The 15,628-nt window shown below is 41.0% G+C and overlaps 2 protein-coding genes across 2 annotated transcripts; one reads left to right on the top strand and one right to left on the bottom strand.

Annotated features, from left to right (window-relative positions):
- The first annotated feature begins 654 nt into the window (after positions 1 to 654).
- On the top strand, positions 655 to 12,295 carry rbsn (rabenosyn, RAB effector). Its single transcript, XM_066698166.1, has 12 exons — positions 655 to 748; positions 3,738 to 4,070; positions 4,374 to 4,508; positions 4,773 to 4,873; positions 6,593 to 6,638; positions 6,747 to 6,908; positions 7,443 to 7,687; positions 7,883 to 7,953; positions 8,151 to 8,237; positions 8,369 to 8,471; positions 8,557 to 8,661; positions 8,961 to 12,295. Exons 2-12 carry the CDS (start codon positions 3,908 to 3,910, stop codon positions 10,089 to 10,091), a joined length of 2,349 nt encoding a protein of 782 aa, XP_066554263.1. The 5' UTR covers positions 655 to 748; positions 3,738 to 3,907; the 3' UTR covers positions 10,092 to 12,295.
- Positions 12,296 to 12,525: 230 nt separating this feature from the next.
- mrps25 (mitochondrial ribosomal protein S25) lies at positions 12,526 to 14,480 on the bottom strand. Its single transcript, XM_066698167.1, has 4 exons — positions 14,237 to 14,480; positions 13,759 to 13,865; positions 13,465 to 13,552; positions 12,526 to 13,133 (listed from the first exon to the last, which is right to left on the bottom strand). The coding sequence occupies exons 1-4, from the start codon at positions 14,368 to 14,370 to the stop codon at positions 12,944 to 12,946; spliced, it is 519 nt and encodes a 172-aa protein (XP_066554264.1). The 5' UTR covers positions 14,371 to 14,480; the 3' UTR covers positions 12,526 to 12,943.
- Positions 14,481 to 15,628: the final 1,148 nt, after the last annotated feature.

Genomic DNA, 15,628 nt, shown 5'->3' with positions numbered 1-15,628 from the left:
ATAAAACATTAATAAAGGCATTAGACTACCGTTTGGACATTTATTATTATTATTATTATTATTATTATTATTATTATTATTATTATTATTATTATTATTATTATTTAAGTTATTTAGCAGAGTTGCAATGTTATGAAAATTGAAATTGAATTAAGACTCACTCTTCCATCAAAGTGGCGCTAGAGAAGAGGACCTCTAAAAGATCAGAGACCGAAATCAAACAAGAACAAGAAAAAGTATGTTTAAAATGATCAATTCATCTTTAAATGCATTAAGAAACTATAAGCAATTAGACATATGAAGTAAACGTAACATAAGCGTGGTTAGGGTAGAAGGGAAAGCAAACAAGTGACATAATGGTAGTGAAGATATAACTATTTTAGTAGTAATATCAATATACCAGATCCCATTTTAATTTCCAATTAAGTGGAAATGCTACCAGTTTTAAACAATCGCGTATACAACAATACAGTACCTATCCGGGACAACCAAAAAACATATCGACGGCACTTATTTTGCCATACCATCATTCAATGAAAACATGAAAACTCAAACGCCTTCATTGGCACTGTTTGTCCTTTCTCGTATGCCATCCAGTTTGCACAAAAACGAAAGGCCCTCACGTGACCCGTCATGTGACTAGGCAGGGCTGGGTGACCTTTGACCCGCGCCAGTGTAGTCCGCGGACCAGCGAGCCACAGCTGTCACAATACCCGATCGATAATCGAAGAGTTCCCTCTGGCGATCTGTGAGTATTAGGAAACCGATTACGCATACTTGTTGTCTTTGTGTATTAAATTGTCGCTTTTCGTGCAGGTTTCAGGTGAGGTATTTCCGTCGGGGGGCTCTCGCATTGTGTACCGACAGAATCAATTAACGAACCGGGGGCGCTGCTGCAGAATTGTCCTCGGATCCCCATATTGTGATTGCTGATTCGTGTGCCTGTCGCTTCGGTTTTCTATTTCTTAGACGACGGGTTTGCATATGGCATAGCTGTTAGTACCATAAAGATAATGGACCAGACAGCGAAAATCCTTTACAATCATACTAGTAATCAGTCTTATTCCATGCTGTACAGCACCTTAACAGTTAAAATTGCATCCTTTTGTTGTTCTGTAACCATTTGCATTTCGTACACGTGATTCATATGATTTAAATCTGACAATACTCTTAAATTATACACACACAAACACCCAGGCATCGTTTTATTCACCTGTAGTGCTGTATACCGTATTTTCAACACTATGTATCATTTATTCAGTATACACACAAACAAGGAACTGTCACAGAGACAGCTGTTAAGACTATGTTGTGTGAAAGGGGGGGGGGGGACACCCTTTTGAATCGGAAGAAAACACTGCAGCAAATTATAATCCACAACAGACAACCTGGAAAAAGACGCCATTGTAGCCTAATAAAGTGCATGCAGTCAGCATTGATTAACTAGAACCTGTATACATGTATTAGCCTACATGATTCTGTATAGTGTTCTGGTTGCAGCTGTTCATTTACAGATGGTTTCGATTAGCCCTACTAGTCTTGGACTACCCTGCTTACAGTAAAAAAAAATAACATTTTGATCTGTGGATTGGGAGAGGCAGATACACTTGAAAGGAAAAGCCTTCTGAGTTCAGATTACACATGATAGCAATTCCACTAGTGCAGGGAAATGAATAGCCAAAAGTGCAAATATTTACTTTGAGGACATTGTTATTGTTATTATATTTTACTTAAATTATTGTTCGCTCAAGTAGGATTTGTTCATGTTGATTTCTCTGGCAGTCTGGAGGGATTAAAGACACCAAGGACAGGGGTGAAAGAAGAACAGCTGTCCTGCAGTCTAGGTCAAATATACAGATCTAATGTACAAAGTAGCACAGAAGAGAACAGGTCGGGCCATGTGGATTATCTGTAAACATTTGATTTGGTTTGACTGTTTATATATCTGCTGTAAATTCAATCGTTCTACAATAAAACACACAAGTTCCTTTGGTAGTTTAAACAAGATTTATTTTGCTTATCTTACTTTTTTTTGTTTGTTTTTTTAAACACCTAACAAGTGAGTTCACACAAGTATTCATAGTCCACAGGTAATCTAATAATAATTTTAAATGTCTTGTGTTTACTGGTGAATTAGGTTAGAAAATCACAACATGATCTCTAAGCCTAGGCTTGTTTCCCGAAGTGTTTAAATGAACACAGATAGCCCTTAGGGAAATAAAGACTGTAGCAGAAAAGGGAAAATGCTCACTTACACGTGCAATTTGTCATCGCTCTGCAGTTATGGAATTACACGTGTACACCATCCTTCAGCCTCGGTTTTCAAGAGTCACTGTGGACAAATGTTACAGCTAATTCATGCACATTGGAGTGAGATGTGTGCCCACAGGGGGAAAATAAGGTGTCTCTTGAGGTTTTTGAAGACGGGCCTCATTGTAAGATAGACAAGCTTGAGCACCAGGTGGTACTATTCTATTACTAAAGCCCTGTCATATCCACTGATTTAGTGGGTGTACGGTTTCTTCATAGATCAATGAGCCATATTTCCAAGTTTATAGAAAACAATATCCTACCAATGTAAGAACAAATATATTTACCTTTGAAATAATATTAATTTTAAAAAAAAGCATAACCCTTAATTAACCTGCTTTATTTAAGGTACTGAACTGTTTCATTTTATTGTTTGTGCTATCCATGTTATCCATGCTTATACCACAGACCTGAGCAGAACACAACAGATATAAAAATCTTCAGTTTTTGTTTAGCTTTTTTTATATATACATATATATATATATATATATATATATATATATCATGTGAGTTGACCTCGTACAGTACACATATCCTCATTCATAACGGAATAATTTAAAATCATAGGGATAACAATGAAAAAGTATCCATGACGTATATCCCTTTGCAAGGAAATATTTAATGCAGTGCCTGGAATTTGATGGGCTGTGGCTGAAGCTAAAATCTTTTCTTTTATAATCTTGCCAGTGAATTCCCTGATCTCATTCCAAAGTCAGTAAGTATAGGAAGTGGATGACTCACATGTGGGATATGGGAAACGCCCAGTTGTGAGACACGCTACGTACCATGAAGGCACTTAAGTGTTTGTTTGAAGTAAATATCACTGAAGTCCAAACCATAATAACGTCATGTCTGTAAAAAACATAAATAGTTAAAGGACCTGTTATTCGTTCTTTAATTATCTGCTGCTTATTCCTCTCTGGAATAGTATGTTATCTTGTGTTTGTGGGGTCTATACTTTTGAAGCCAATGGGAGCTAGCTTCCAATCTTTATTGGAGGTCAAGCCTCTCTCAAGAGTGAGTGGAGGTTTGCCATTTCAGATTACCATCACGAGTTGTTCAGGAGGCGGTTGCACACAGAAAGCAATTGCAGTTGGACCCTCCTCCAGAGCTATGGAAGAGATGCAGAGTTTTTAAACAGCAGCAGATGGTGAATTTCAAAATGCCTGGGATATTCATTGACTGAAAAGTGAATTCCAGACTAATAATCATTTGAGTTAGAGAAGCTCTAAAGCCATTCACCGATAGGCAGTCTTGGGATGTGAAGCCAAGGATTGACGGGCCATGCAGTCACAGGCTGCTTAGCAAGCAACACAATAGTGCTCAGCTACTTGCACTGCTTTATATGCTCTGAAAAGGCTTGTTGGCACTCTTAAACTGCTGTGTGTGTTACTGAATATATATTTTTTACCCAATATCTGTTTCAGGCTGTCCTGGGAAGGGGAGCAGTGTAATTATGGTGCAGATGAGGGGTACGATCTGCCCCAGGATTGGCGCACTATGAGACTGACAGACTGCAGTGGGCTTCACAGTCTCTGGCACCGTGATTTCCATTCGCCAGCTTTAGCAGCTCCTTTCGGCAGCCCACACCCTCAGCATGGCATCCAGCTATCCCCCGCCGTTCGAGGAGCAGGGGGATATGAGGGAGGGTTTTCTTTGCCCCCTTTGCCTGAAGGACCTGCAGTCGTTTTACCAGCTCCAGGCCCACTATGAGGATGAGCACTCAAGTGAAGACAGGGACGTCAAGGGCCAGCTGAAAAGTAAGACCCAGCAGGAAGAGTGAATGACTGTAAAGCTTCTTGTATTCCAGCTGGCATTGTATTCAGCTTTCCTAATGTTTTGCATTTTTAAAACATCTCTGTAAATATATGAAGTGTCCAACATGTTACATAATGCAAGTTTGATATTATAAAGGCAAGGTTTCTGACATTTCGGTTATCAAACGTCTGTGTGGAAAGCACAGGAATTGCAGCTGTCTTAACATCAGAATAAGGTGTTTTGCTTGCATATAAAATGGAAGAGTCAATAATCCAGAGAACTGGTTGTCTCTCCTCTCCTGGAAGGTCTGGTGCAGAAAGCCAAGAAAGCCAAAGACAAGTTTCTGAAACGCGATGGAGAAGACCGGGCAGAATCTGGCAGCTATGAGTCTTTCTATTATGGAGGGGTCGATCCCTATATGTGGGAGCCACAGGAATTGGGTAAGACTTAATCTCTGGTCACAGAGAGTCCACAGTCCGGGCATTTAGCACAGACAACTTCGGTATGTGTTGCTGAAGAAAAGATGCATGAAAAATACATCACTACATCGCATGAAACATTGATAATATACATTTCAGTATTGCAACATTAATTGAGAGTTAGCCATTTATTTATTTTTCAGTGACAGGATTAATCACTGAAGAAAAAAAGACAGTAATGATCTCTCTCTCTTTACCACTATCAAAAAACGTCCATGTGTTAAGGGGCAACAAGAAGTCACCTGGAAAGTTTCAAGAAACACAGAGCTGCGAGGATTGACCACTACGTCATTGAAGTCAATAAATTATTAATCAGGTTAGAAAAGGTTAGTAGAATACTGTTCATTTCTTGAGAGAAAGTCGTGACATGGTAAAGGTTGTTCTGCGAAATGTACCTACTGCCAACAAAGATGAGACTAACCTTGGTCCAGCCAAGTGTTGACAGCCATGTAGTGAATTGTGCTCGCCTAATGATAAATGACAAAAATGTCAGGTTCGGCTCGGTGCAATAGAGGAACTTTAATACAGAAACAAGCGTTACTGGCTCTATTATTTTTCTTAATCTATTGCCATTGGGACTAGGTACTTGAATTACCGGATTCAAGGACATAAAATGCACGCTTTGGACTCCAAAGTCATATTGCATTGAGGCATTGTGAGAGCTTTGCCATCGTGAAATCAAAATATCAGTCTCATTTTTCATTCTTCTTGAATCTGCGCAGGCTTATGGTCTTCATTATGTTATATAACTTTACAATGAAATGTAATCACAAGAACAGGCTGCTACATCTCTTTCTGTGTCTGTTACCAGTGTATAGTGCAGTTGGTTTACCTGTTAATTGCACTTTAATTATTTAAATTATTGCTTATCACTGTTTATTAAAAGTCACAAAGTAGCATATTTTTTCAATTAGAAGGAAGCCAAAGTGAATATAACCACCTCAAAAGCTACATTATATCACAACAGCCATTGTCAAACCAGTCTGATGCTGCTTGTTAATTCAGAAATACAAATAATAGCTCTAAACTGAAAATGTCTTCAGAAAGTCAAAACGACACCATTAAGAACTGAAGATACTTGCTATTCACATACACAGGCAATGTAGAGCACAGATGGGGAGATTTAATCATCAGGTTAAGTATCAATATGTGACGCCAGACAGTGACAATTTCTTATACATAAAGAGATTGTCCAAGCAGGCAGATCCATTACTTCAGTTTTACAGCTCAGACCTCCAATTAATAATTTAACTCAGACTTCTGTGTTATTAATTATAGTATATTATACCCAGAAGCAACAACTTGAAAGTCGAAGTAAAATTTAAAAAAACATTGGTGATGTGTGTGCCCAGATTTTAATATTGTGTTGTGTGCTGTCTTTTAGCTGAAAGATGAATAAAAATGATCTAGTGCATAGGGAAAAATAATATTATTACAGTCTGGTGATGACACAGGATTGTTTCTTCTTTTCCGTAAAAACAAAACACATTCATATCTGCTTTTTAATCTTGCTGTAAAGTCCCTTGTCTTCCAGTAATTTGAAGATCCACCTTGAGAGATGTCACAAGAGATAGGGCATCTGGAATGACTTATATAATTTGGTGTAGGAGGATATTTGTGGGAGTGGTGGATGGTAATCACAAAAATAAATGAGGCCAAGTAAAGGCAAAGAAAAACATGAATTTGAATTAAAAATAAAACTCAATCCATACTCGAAATTTCATAATAATAAAAAAATATATAAAAGAAATACACAAACATTTATATAAAAGCCTTATGAGTTATGAAAGCTCTGTCAGGCTACATTCTGTATTCATAACTGCAAGAGTTCATATTAAACCATCAAAGCAAGCTATCAGAGAGGTTGTCATTCAAGATTATGATCATTGAGTCACCAGAATACGTTTCAAAGCCTAAGCGTTTTTTTATTTGACCTTTTATTTTTTCTGCTCTAAAACGCTGTAATTTGTAAATCTCTTTAATCACACAAAATGTTGATTATGCAACATACAAAAGACCCGTTTCTTATTTCTTCTCATCCTCAGCTGACATCGTTTGACAGAACCAGCATGGACGCGGCCAAAATTAGAGGTAAGTGAAAACAAATACTGAGGAAACCATACCCTTTCAAGCACAGCGATATCTTCAGTCCCATCTGAGTTTTTATTGGAGGACTTACTGTAATCGCTTGTGCTTTAGCCATTGAGAAGTCGGTCGTCCCGTGGGTGAGTGATCAGGACGTGCCATTCTGCCCGGACTGTGGGAACAAGTTCAACATCCGGAACAGGCGCCACCACTGCCGCCTCTGTGGGTCCATCATGTGCAAGAAGTGCATGGAGTTCGTCCCCCTCCCGCTGGCACGTGAGTTCCCAAACCGTGTACTACCAGCCACCACCCGAGATGGATATAAGATCCCCATTGCATCGCAGTTTGAGCAGCGTCTATACAAGAAAAATTAAAACCTAAGAAAGAGAGGAAGCCATTTGGCCCATGCTGGAGTCTTTGTTGTGAGTTATTGATCTCGGAACCTCAATGGGACGTTTCTCAGATTAACACCGCAAAACATTTTCCATGACACAGTTAGGTCGATTTGTTTTCCGGACGCCCACAATTTTTTCCAGACAGAATTTTAAAAGGGAGGAAGCCACTTTCGCACATTCGCTCACATCTAGCTCATTCAGTTGCATGCTGATAAATACATTGATCAAAGGCTTTAATCCAGCTATTTCTTCAAGGATTTTAGGGTGTCTGCTGCAGTAAAGAGCGTCTCCCATTTCAGGACACCTGCTCCGTCCCACTTCCGTTCTCTGGTCCTTCTCATTTCGGTTGAGCTCTGAAGGGCTCGTTCAGGTCCTTCCATAATGAGATCCTGACTGGAGTGTGTGGCTATTGCAGACAAGCTGACGAGCGGCACCCGGGAGTCCCTGTGCGCGCCAGGTAGCCCCGGCCTTTCCCCTGGCAGCAGTGTGCAGGGCTCTCGCCGGGGCAGCATCAGCAGCCTAAGCAGCGTGAGCTCCGTCCTGGAGGAGAAGGACGACGACCGCATCCGCTGCTGCCGCCACTGCATGGACACCCTGCTGAAGCGCCAGCAGAAACTGGATGAGAAGGACCACGTGCCAGACATCGTCAAGCTCTATGAGGTACCCTCCCTCCCTCCCTCGTCTGCCCCCCCACCCCACAGCATCCTCCCTCACTCAGTCCTGGATAGTTTGCAGACTGCAGCTCAGAACAAATGAACAACTGAGATTGTTCTGTTCAGCTTGTTGTTTGTTCTCCTTGCTGTTTCCTTTCTCCAAATGCATTTTTTTCAAATATTGTTTTTTGGGGCTTTATAGAGACTGAGACTTTGCATCGAGAAAGTGGATCAGAAGGCTCCAGAATATATCAAAATGGCTGAATCCTTAAAGTAAGTTTTTTCGTTTGTTTTTTAAATTTTAGGATATGTTTTTTATGTACTTGTTTTTAGGCAAACTTTCGAATTTCAGAGGCCAGTGCTCCACAGCAAAATAATCAGTAATTAGTCACAGTAGTCAGTTGCAATTTGTTGGTGATCGGTAGATGTTGGAATTCCTACTGAACTTCATGCCTTTCATTTTATCGCAGTGCTGGGGAGACTGCCTACAATTTAGAGCATGCCAATGGCCTCCGAATGGAAGTCCAGAAGTACTATGAGCTCATTGATGCGTTAAGGTAAAAACATTATGAAATGGATTTCTGTTGTGCGTGTTCTGGAATTAAATCCTTGTATAAATCCAGCTCTGTTACACTGTGCTTATATCTGTGTTAATGTGGGTTTTCTGTATCCCCTCCCACACACGCAGTAAGAAGATTCTCACGTTGGGTATGAATGAGGAGCCGAAGCCTCATCCGAAGAGCCAACAGTTACAGAGGATGATCAGATACTCAGCCACACTCTTTGTTCAGGTAGGACTGAATTCTGCCGAGCTGTGAGTGTGATATGGGGAAATGCGTCTGGACTGAAATAGTTGTTTTGTTTGTGTTTTATAAGGAAAAACTGCTGGGATTGATGTCCCTGCCGACAAAGGAAAAATACGAAGAGCTAAAGGAGAAGAGGAAGCAGGACATGGACAGGAAGCTGCAGCAGGAGAGACAAGTGAGCATATCTCACCAAAGAGCCATTTCTTCATCAGCTCTGATTCGTAAGAGCTTGCGAACACACTTCGTGAAATAGAACACGGAGAACTTACATGAAATGTCACTCGTATCACTAAACACCTTCAACTATTAACACTATTAAAGTTTTTTTTTTTAAGCACAGTGTATGCAGAGATGAAGTAGAGCAGTTAGAAATGAGACTGATGCATGTATGAGTCATGAAAGATCTCTCTCTCTCTCTCTCTCTCTCTCTCTCTCTCTCTTTCTCTCTCTCTCTCTCTCCCCCTTTTGCTGTAGGCTGCCCTAGAGGCACAGAAAAGAAGATCAGAGGAAAAGCCTCGTGATCAGTCCCGCTTGGCAGCCAGCACGAATGGTGAGGCCACGCAAGCCCAGCAGCGGCCCATGACCAAAGCTGGGGGCTGGCTACCTTCCTCCAGTGTGCTGCACACCCGGGAGATCGAGGACCCCCTCCTCCAGCAGATAGACAACATCAAGTCCTTCATCCGCCAGGCCAGAGCGGCGAACCGGGTGGACGAAGTGAGCACGCTGGAGGAAAACCTCCGTCAGCTGCAGGACGAGTACGACCAGCAGCAGACCCTGCTCGCCATCCAGCTCTCCAGGAAGATGGCTGAGGAGGAGGCCGCGCAACAGGAGCAGCTCCACATCCTGCAGAGGGAAGAGTGGACGCGCGAGCAGCAGAAGACCTCGCAGCACACACGGACACGCTCCTTAGATTTTCGGGAGGTCTTATCCGTCCAGGGAGAAGATTATGGGAACCATGTCACGGAGATAGGAAGCTTAGGCGCCTCCAAGACAAAGATCAGCCCTCTATCCAAAACGCAGTCCATGAAAGCCTTCCAGCACCTGCCCAACCGGGAAAAGACACCCCTGCAACAGCGGCAGCAGCCCCGTGCCGCCCATGAACAAAACAGCAAGCCAGCTACCTCCTTAAACCCATTTGAAGATGAAGACACTACGCCCATAGAAGACGACGCCTCGAACCCATTCGCCGAAGAGATTTCAAAAGAACAGTCTGCCTCCAGAAAGGAACTACCCAACGGCAAGAAGGAATACAACCCCTTCGAGGACGGGGAGGAGACGGATTCGAGTCCGCGTAGCGAGGTCAAGGGAGCGCTGAACCCCTTCGAGGAAGAGGACGAAGGCAACACCTTCAGCGGGGCAAGAAACAGTGCCGCCACCACCCCTTTCCCTGAGAAGGCCTCCACCAATCCGTTCGACACAGACGACGACACCGCCATGGACGAAAACATAATCGAAGAGGAGTTGCTGCTCCAGCAGATCGACAACATCCGGGCGTACATTTTCGACGCCAAGCAGAGTGGACGGACAGACGAGGTGGAAGTGCTGTCGGATAACCTGAGGGAACTGCAGCGCACCTTGCAGGAGCAGAAAAGGAAAACCCACTGATTTTGTTTATCATTTTCTTTTCTTCCTGTGTTTCAATCTACATTAGAATCTTAGTTGTCATCTTTATCTACAGGTGGATTTATTTTACTGACTGACAAACACTGACAAAATTCAATCAAAAGTAACCTAAAGATACATTCTGAAAAAGTGCAAATGCTCTTTAACATGGGACAAATTCATTAGGTTTGCTTTGTTTGTTATGTGCTTTCGGCCCGTGTTGATAAAATGTAAACATGTCGTGTTCAGTTAACCACCCGCTTTTCTTAAAATATGAAAAACAAACACCCAACAGAATAATTTCTTCAAAAGCATTGGATTTACTTTTGTGAACTTCATTTCACACATTGAATGTTTTATGCGACTTTCCCATTCATGTTTTTCTCATTAGAAAGAAAAAAACAGGTGTTAACTTAGCATGATGGTAAACATTTTATCAATATGACCCTCAGTATTTTGCCACAATTAAAATTGCTACCAGGATATTTTTCTCTTGAATCACGGGCTCTGATATGAAGACTGGTTACTAATGAACGAGGCAGTGTTATCTACTAAATATGTACTAGGGCAACGATCAGCTGTCACTGGATGGTCATGATGAACTGTTTTCTCAACTGGAAAAACATCTAAATATCTCCTACAGAGAAGCATTAGGGGAGAATGTTTGTATATTCCACTTTAAAATAATCATTTTACACTAACCGTATATCTAAACCCCCCAACAGAATGTCAAATGAGTATATGAATGTTATGTGAGGATGTGTAAACAAAATACTAACACCTCTAGCAATGCTGCTACTATAATGACACATTGGTCACCTTATTCTCTAACTACGATGGTATCTTTGAGAAATATTTTGCCTTTGTCAGCCATTCTGCTGTACCCTTAAGACAGCTGAGTCTCAATTAAGAACTAGTCTGTGGAAATGAATCCAAGATACCCTGTCCTACCTGCCCCAGGCATCTAACTGAAGATGGAATCCCTTCCAAATAGACACGTTTGAGCTGGTGCCTTGAGTAGTTATTTGAAGCATGCGTGACGGTGTATTAGAGATCCAGTCGTGGAAGGTTGTCAGACTGTCAGTGCGATGATTCTTTTTAGAGCATTCCACCCCATTTCAAAAATCAGTTAGGGAAGGGCAAGGCCACCCGTCATCAGCACTGTGTGGATCCCCCAGCTTTGCACTCTGTTTAACCTAAGTTGTCAGGGGGGTGGGGGGTGTAACTAGCTTCACTACTAAATTTAACACAAACCCCTCCATTTCTCCCACTTGGGAGAGTTGCATCCTCCCCCCAAACACAATTGAAAGATCATAAGCAATTTTCATAATAAATATAACTAAGTACCATTACCAGCAGTACACTTTCTCTCCTGTCCCTTCACTGAATGTGAACTGGTTATTCAGAGTCCCATGGCATAGTAAAGGAACAAAAGTACTCACTCTTTGATTCTCTATATAATCCCCTAGTGCCTCCACTGAAAGTTTGTGTTACTGTGGTAATGCTGTAGGGCAGGGGGTTTTCAAACCAGTCCTGGAGTACCCCCTGCCCTGCTGGGTTTTGTTCCAATCAAGGTCTTAATTTCTTAATTGAATCCCTAAAAAAGGTAATATAGCATTCAATTAAGACCTAGGTTGGAACAAACACCAGCACGGCAGGGGTACTCCAGGACTGGTTTGAAAACCCCTGCTGTAGGGGAAAGAGTACCAGAGATACGGTGACTCAGCTGGTGTCTGCACACAAGGCAGGAAAAAGACAAAAACAATTATATCAACCTTAGTTTATTTTAAAAGATTTTTACTGAAACGAACTTTTTGTTTGTTTTTTGTCTTTGCATTTAACACTATTATCGATTACAATTATTGATGAAATATTATTGTGGATACTATTGATTAGCCCTGAAAAAAATTTGTTTAAATAACTAAAACTGTGTAGCAGGGTCTGTCACCATTAAGATAATGTAGTTGTGTTGAACTTTTTAGAGAACTTGTTTAAACTACATTAACACCAATACATAGTATCAGTATTTTATCTTCTCATTTACCACTAAAAAAAAAAAGACTAGAAAACAGTCCTCTTTGTAAATAATGTATTTGTGTCAAATGTCGATGATTTGAGATGTAGCTTTTAATAATGTTGCCTGTGGTCCTGGCCGTTACAAGGAGTTGATGTTATTCTGCACTAATAAAATTGGCTTTGCCCAAGAATTGCACGAGACATTGATTGTTATTCTCCTCCTCACGGGTTTTATTCATAGTTATCATCATAGCATTACTCTAGTTAAAGAACTTGAACCTAGTGACAGACATGGCCACTATGGGGAAAAACAAAACCGAATACATTTGAAGTCCCTCAATTTGCAATATCATTAAAACCAGGCATTACACAATGAGTTGTCCAAGTGAAATTACAAGTAAGAGTCCATATACTCCTTGACTGACTTTCAGTGCTTTTTATTTATTTTTACATACAAAGCCTTCCTTGTATTTAGACAACTGTGCAAACAATAGGTCATATCTAACCTTTGCACATTTTACAGCTCCTTGTTGGAGGCATGTTGTTGCCTTTAAGAATGGCATCCTTCCAATAATAATAAACTTCTACAAAACATTATTTTCTTGGGAAGCAATGCCTTTCTGGACCCTTAATTTAAATTAAACCTGTATGATCCACAAATCAATAAAGTGTTCAGAGATCTCAAGCCTTCTGAACAGCAGAATGCACATAGAGGGCCTTGAAACCACCTCTCTTCTTCTACAAAACCATTGTAACGGCCCGTTTATTGTTCCAACAATGCAGGTCAATCCCATCGATCAAAACAGCCGTGCATATACACAAGAGTCTCGAGTGTCTGTTCAGTCCTTAGCAGCATTCATCTTTGCCTTGTATTTGCCTGTCATTTCCTTGGGTATGGTCACCAGGGCTGGACAGGGTACTTGGCCCTCCACTTCACACATGCACTCCTTCAGACAGTACTTCTTGGGGCCAAAGTTGGCAGGGTTGGAAGCTACCTTTCTCGCCAGTTCCTCAGCCTGTAGAACCTCTCTGTGAAGGAAGGAGAGAGGGGGAGAGGGACACATGAAGAGCAGGAAACAACAAAAGACATACTCGCACACAGACCACTGGACCCCGAGAACCACCACAGGTCTCAGGGAAGCTTTTAAGCAATTCAAGATTCCGAGATTCTCTACAATCGATATCAAGCTCCCAATTCTGATTGAGCCTCTGCCTCTCTCTGGTCATGGACACAGTTTTCAAAGACATGGGAGCCTCAGAAATCAATACCATCAGGAAGCGGGCAGTATAGAGGTTATATGATGTTTTTAACATAGTCCTTTTTTGGAAATTAAGCACTTGCAAGACGACTGACACTCACGGAGTTTTGCCCAGGATCTTGTGCACATGCTGGGTAATTTGTTTATGGTCCTTTCCTTCCACATCCACCAGGACCTGCTCACCATCATCTACACAGGCAAGAACAACACTGGTAATGAAGCACTTCAAACCAGCATTAACCCCCCCAAAAAAACATCTCAAATTAATTTTAATCAAAGATCTGTCTTTACACTAGGTCTACAAAGATGAATACTGTATTAACTCTAAGTCAAATAAATTAATGCATTTAGTCTTATTCTAAAGTAAAGGAAAGAAAATTAAAAAAAACTCATACCCAGATAGAACTTTAGGAATGGCGATGGCGTCACGTTTTTAAACATCACAATCTGGAGCCAAGGGTTTTTGTACTGGATTTGAGGGACGTTAAAGAACACAAACTTCCTAGAAGGAGAAACCAGCGTCACAAACGTCATTATTTCAATACAATCAATGCATGTCAGCCCTGTTCAATTGCACATCGTGGTTAACATACACAGCAAAGGGAAAGGAGCAAATGTTTAGTATATGCACATTAACCTATTTTTGCATTCAGTAAGTCTTTACATCACTCACTTGGTTTAATTATAACACACACTTATTATGCTGCAGTGGAGCTCACGGCATTGAATACCAGTTATACACACACACACACACACACACACACACACACACACACACACACACACTAGTGTCTTGACAGAAATCATTCTTGAACAACAAGAAAATGCAGAAAACATGGGACAGACTGAATGGCCTCCTGTTTCACTACTGACCTTGCCCCATCGCTGAGCTCCCCATGCGTGTTGAAATTAACCGTCATGATCTTCACCGTGTTTTTAAACACGATCTCCCCTTTCTGGAGATACTCTAGGGTTCTCCTAATGGGGAACCTTCCTTTCATAGGCATTGTGAAAAATTCAATTTAACATCAACACTTCATAGTTTAAACAATAAAAAACACAAGCACTTCACGCCAATGTCGATAGCAGTGACGCCAATACTACTTTCAGAGCACGACATGTCGAATTGCACTACGGTAGCTGTAGTTTGCTGCTCTCTCGGCAGATTACAAAAATATGACGCACAACTTGAAAATATTTTGGCACCTCAAGGATTTTGACTAAACGAACTAAACGTATTATTCTGGAACCAGAAGCAGAAGTTTTCATATTAGTTAGATTTTGTACAACGAATCAGTCATACAAACTGAACTACAGTTCCCAGAATGCATCACACATTGCAATTTCCGGGGGAGTGTGAGTTACCAGGTATGGTAAAAGATATGGAGTGGAGCTTTATAGAAGAATGGTGATGCCCGTATAATATACCTACCGCAGTTATATGCCTTATGGTTTATCTTTTATACTTCTGTCTTCTGATACATTTTGTTAGGATTTTTTTTTTGTAATGAACTGAAAGCTGCTGCGCTTCAGTTGAAGAGATTTAGCACAATATTATAAGGAGAAACGCAGGATTTTGAATGAACATGACAAGCGAATCTCATAGTGTACAAACGTTAATGGATTATACTGCAAACAACTTAATCTGCCGTGAAATAAAACACTACTCTGTCTGGGTCAAGGAAGCCAATGCAGTACATCTAGACTGCGAGTTGTGCATGCATTGTCATGAAACACACAGCAGGGGGAAACACTTAAAAATCCTATTGACTAGAAACTGCTTTGCATAATAATAAATAACATCAAGATGGGTTGAATGACTTTTGTGCCCTTTCCTTGGTTTATACAGTGAGGGAAAAAAGTATTTGATCCCCTGCTGATTTTGTACGTTTGTCCACTGACACAGAAATGATCAGTCTATAATTTTAATGGTAGGTGTATTTTAACAGTGAGAGACAGAATAACAACAACAAAATCCAGAAAAACGCATTTCAAAAAAGTTATAAATTGATTTGCATGTTAATGAGGGAAATAAGTATTTGACCCCTTCGACTTAGTACTTGGTGGCAAAACCCTTGTTGGCAATCACAGAGGTCAGACGTTTCTTGTAGTTGGCCACCAGGTTTGCACACATCTCAGGTGGGATTTTGTCCCACTCCTCTTTGCAGATCCTCTCCAAGTCATTAAGGTTTCGACGCTGACGTTTGGCAACTCGAACCTTCAGCTCCCTCCACAGATTTTCTATGGGATTAAGGTCTGGAGACT

This window comes from Amia ocellicauda, chromosome 3, assembly GCF_036373705.1.
Source record: "Amia ocellicauda isolate fAmiCal2 chromosome 3, fAmiCal2.hap1, whole genome shotgun sequence".
Taxonomy (NCBI): Eukaryota; Metazoa; Chordata; class Actinopteri; order Amiiformes; family Amiidae; genus Amia; species Amia ocellicauda.
The sequence above is the reverse complement of the archived record's forward strand: the minus strand, read 5'-3'. Positions and strand labels throughout refer to the sequence as shown.

What these genes read in the sequence shown, in the direction of transcription:
- mrps25 (XM_066698167.1), bottom strand. Translation starts at nt 14,370, where the DNA reads ATGCCTATGAAAGGAAGGTTCCCCATTAGGAGAACCCTAGAGTATCTC. An exon ending in GAGCTCAGCGATGGGGCAAG is followed by an intron (nt 13,866 to 14,236) that starts GTCAGTAGTGAA and finishes TTCTCCTTCTAG; the next exon opens with GAAGTTTGTGTTCTTTAACG. An exon ending in ATTCCTAAAGTTCTATCTGG is followed by an intron (nt 13,553 to 13,758) that starts GTATGAGTTTTT and finishes TTGCCTGTGTAG; the next exon opens with ATGATGGTGAGCAGGTCCTG.
- rbsn (XM_066698166.1), top strand. Translation starts at nt 3,908, where the DNA reads ATGGCATCCAGCTATCCCCCGCCGTTCGAGGAGCAGGGGGATATGAGG. An exon ending in CGTCAAGGGCCAGCTGAAAA is followed by an intron (nt 4,071 to 4,373) that starts GTAAGACCCAGC and finishes CTCTCCTGGAAG; the next exon opens with GTCTGGTGCAGAAAGCCAAG. An exon ending in GTGGGAGCCACAGGAATTGG is followed by an intron (nt 4,509 to 4,772) that starts GTAAGACTTAAT and finishes CCATGTGTTAAG; the next exon opens with GGGCAACAAGAAGTCACCTG.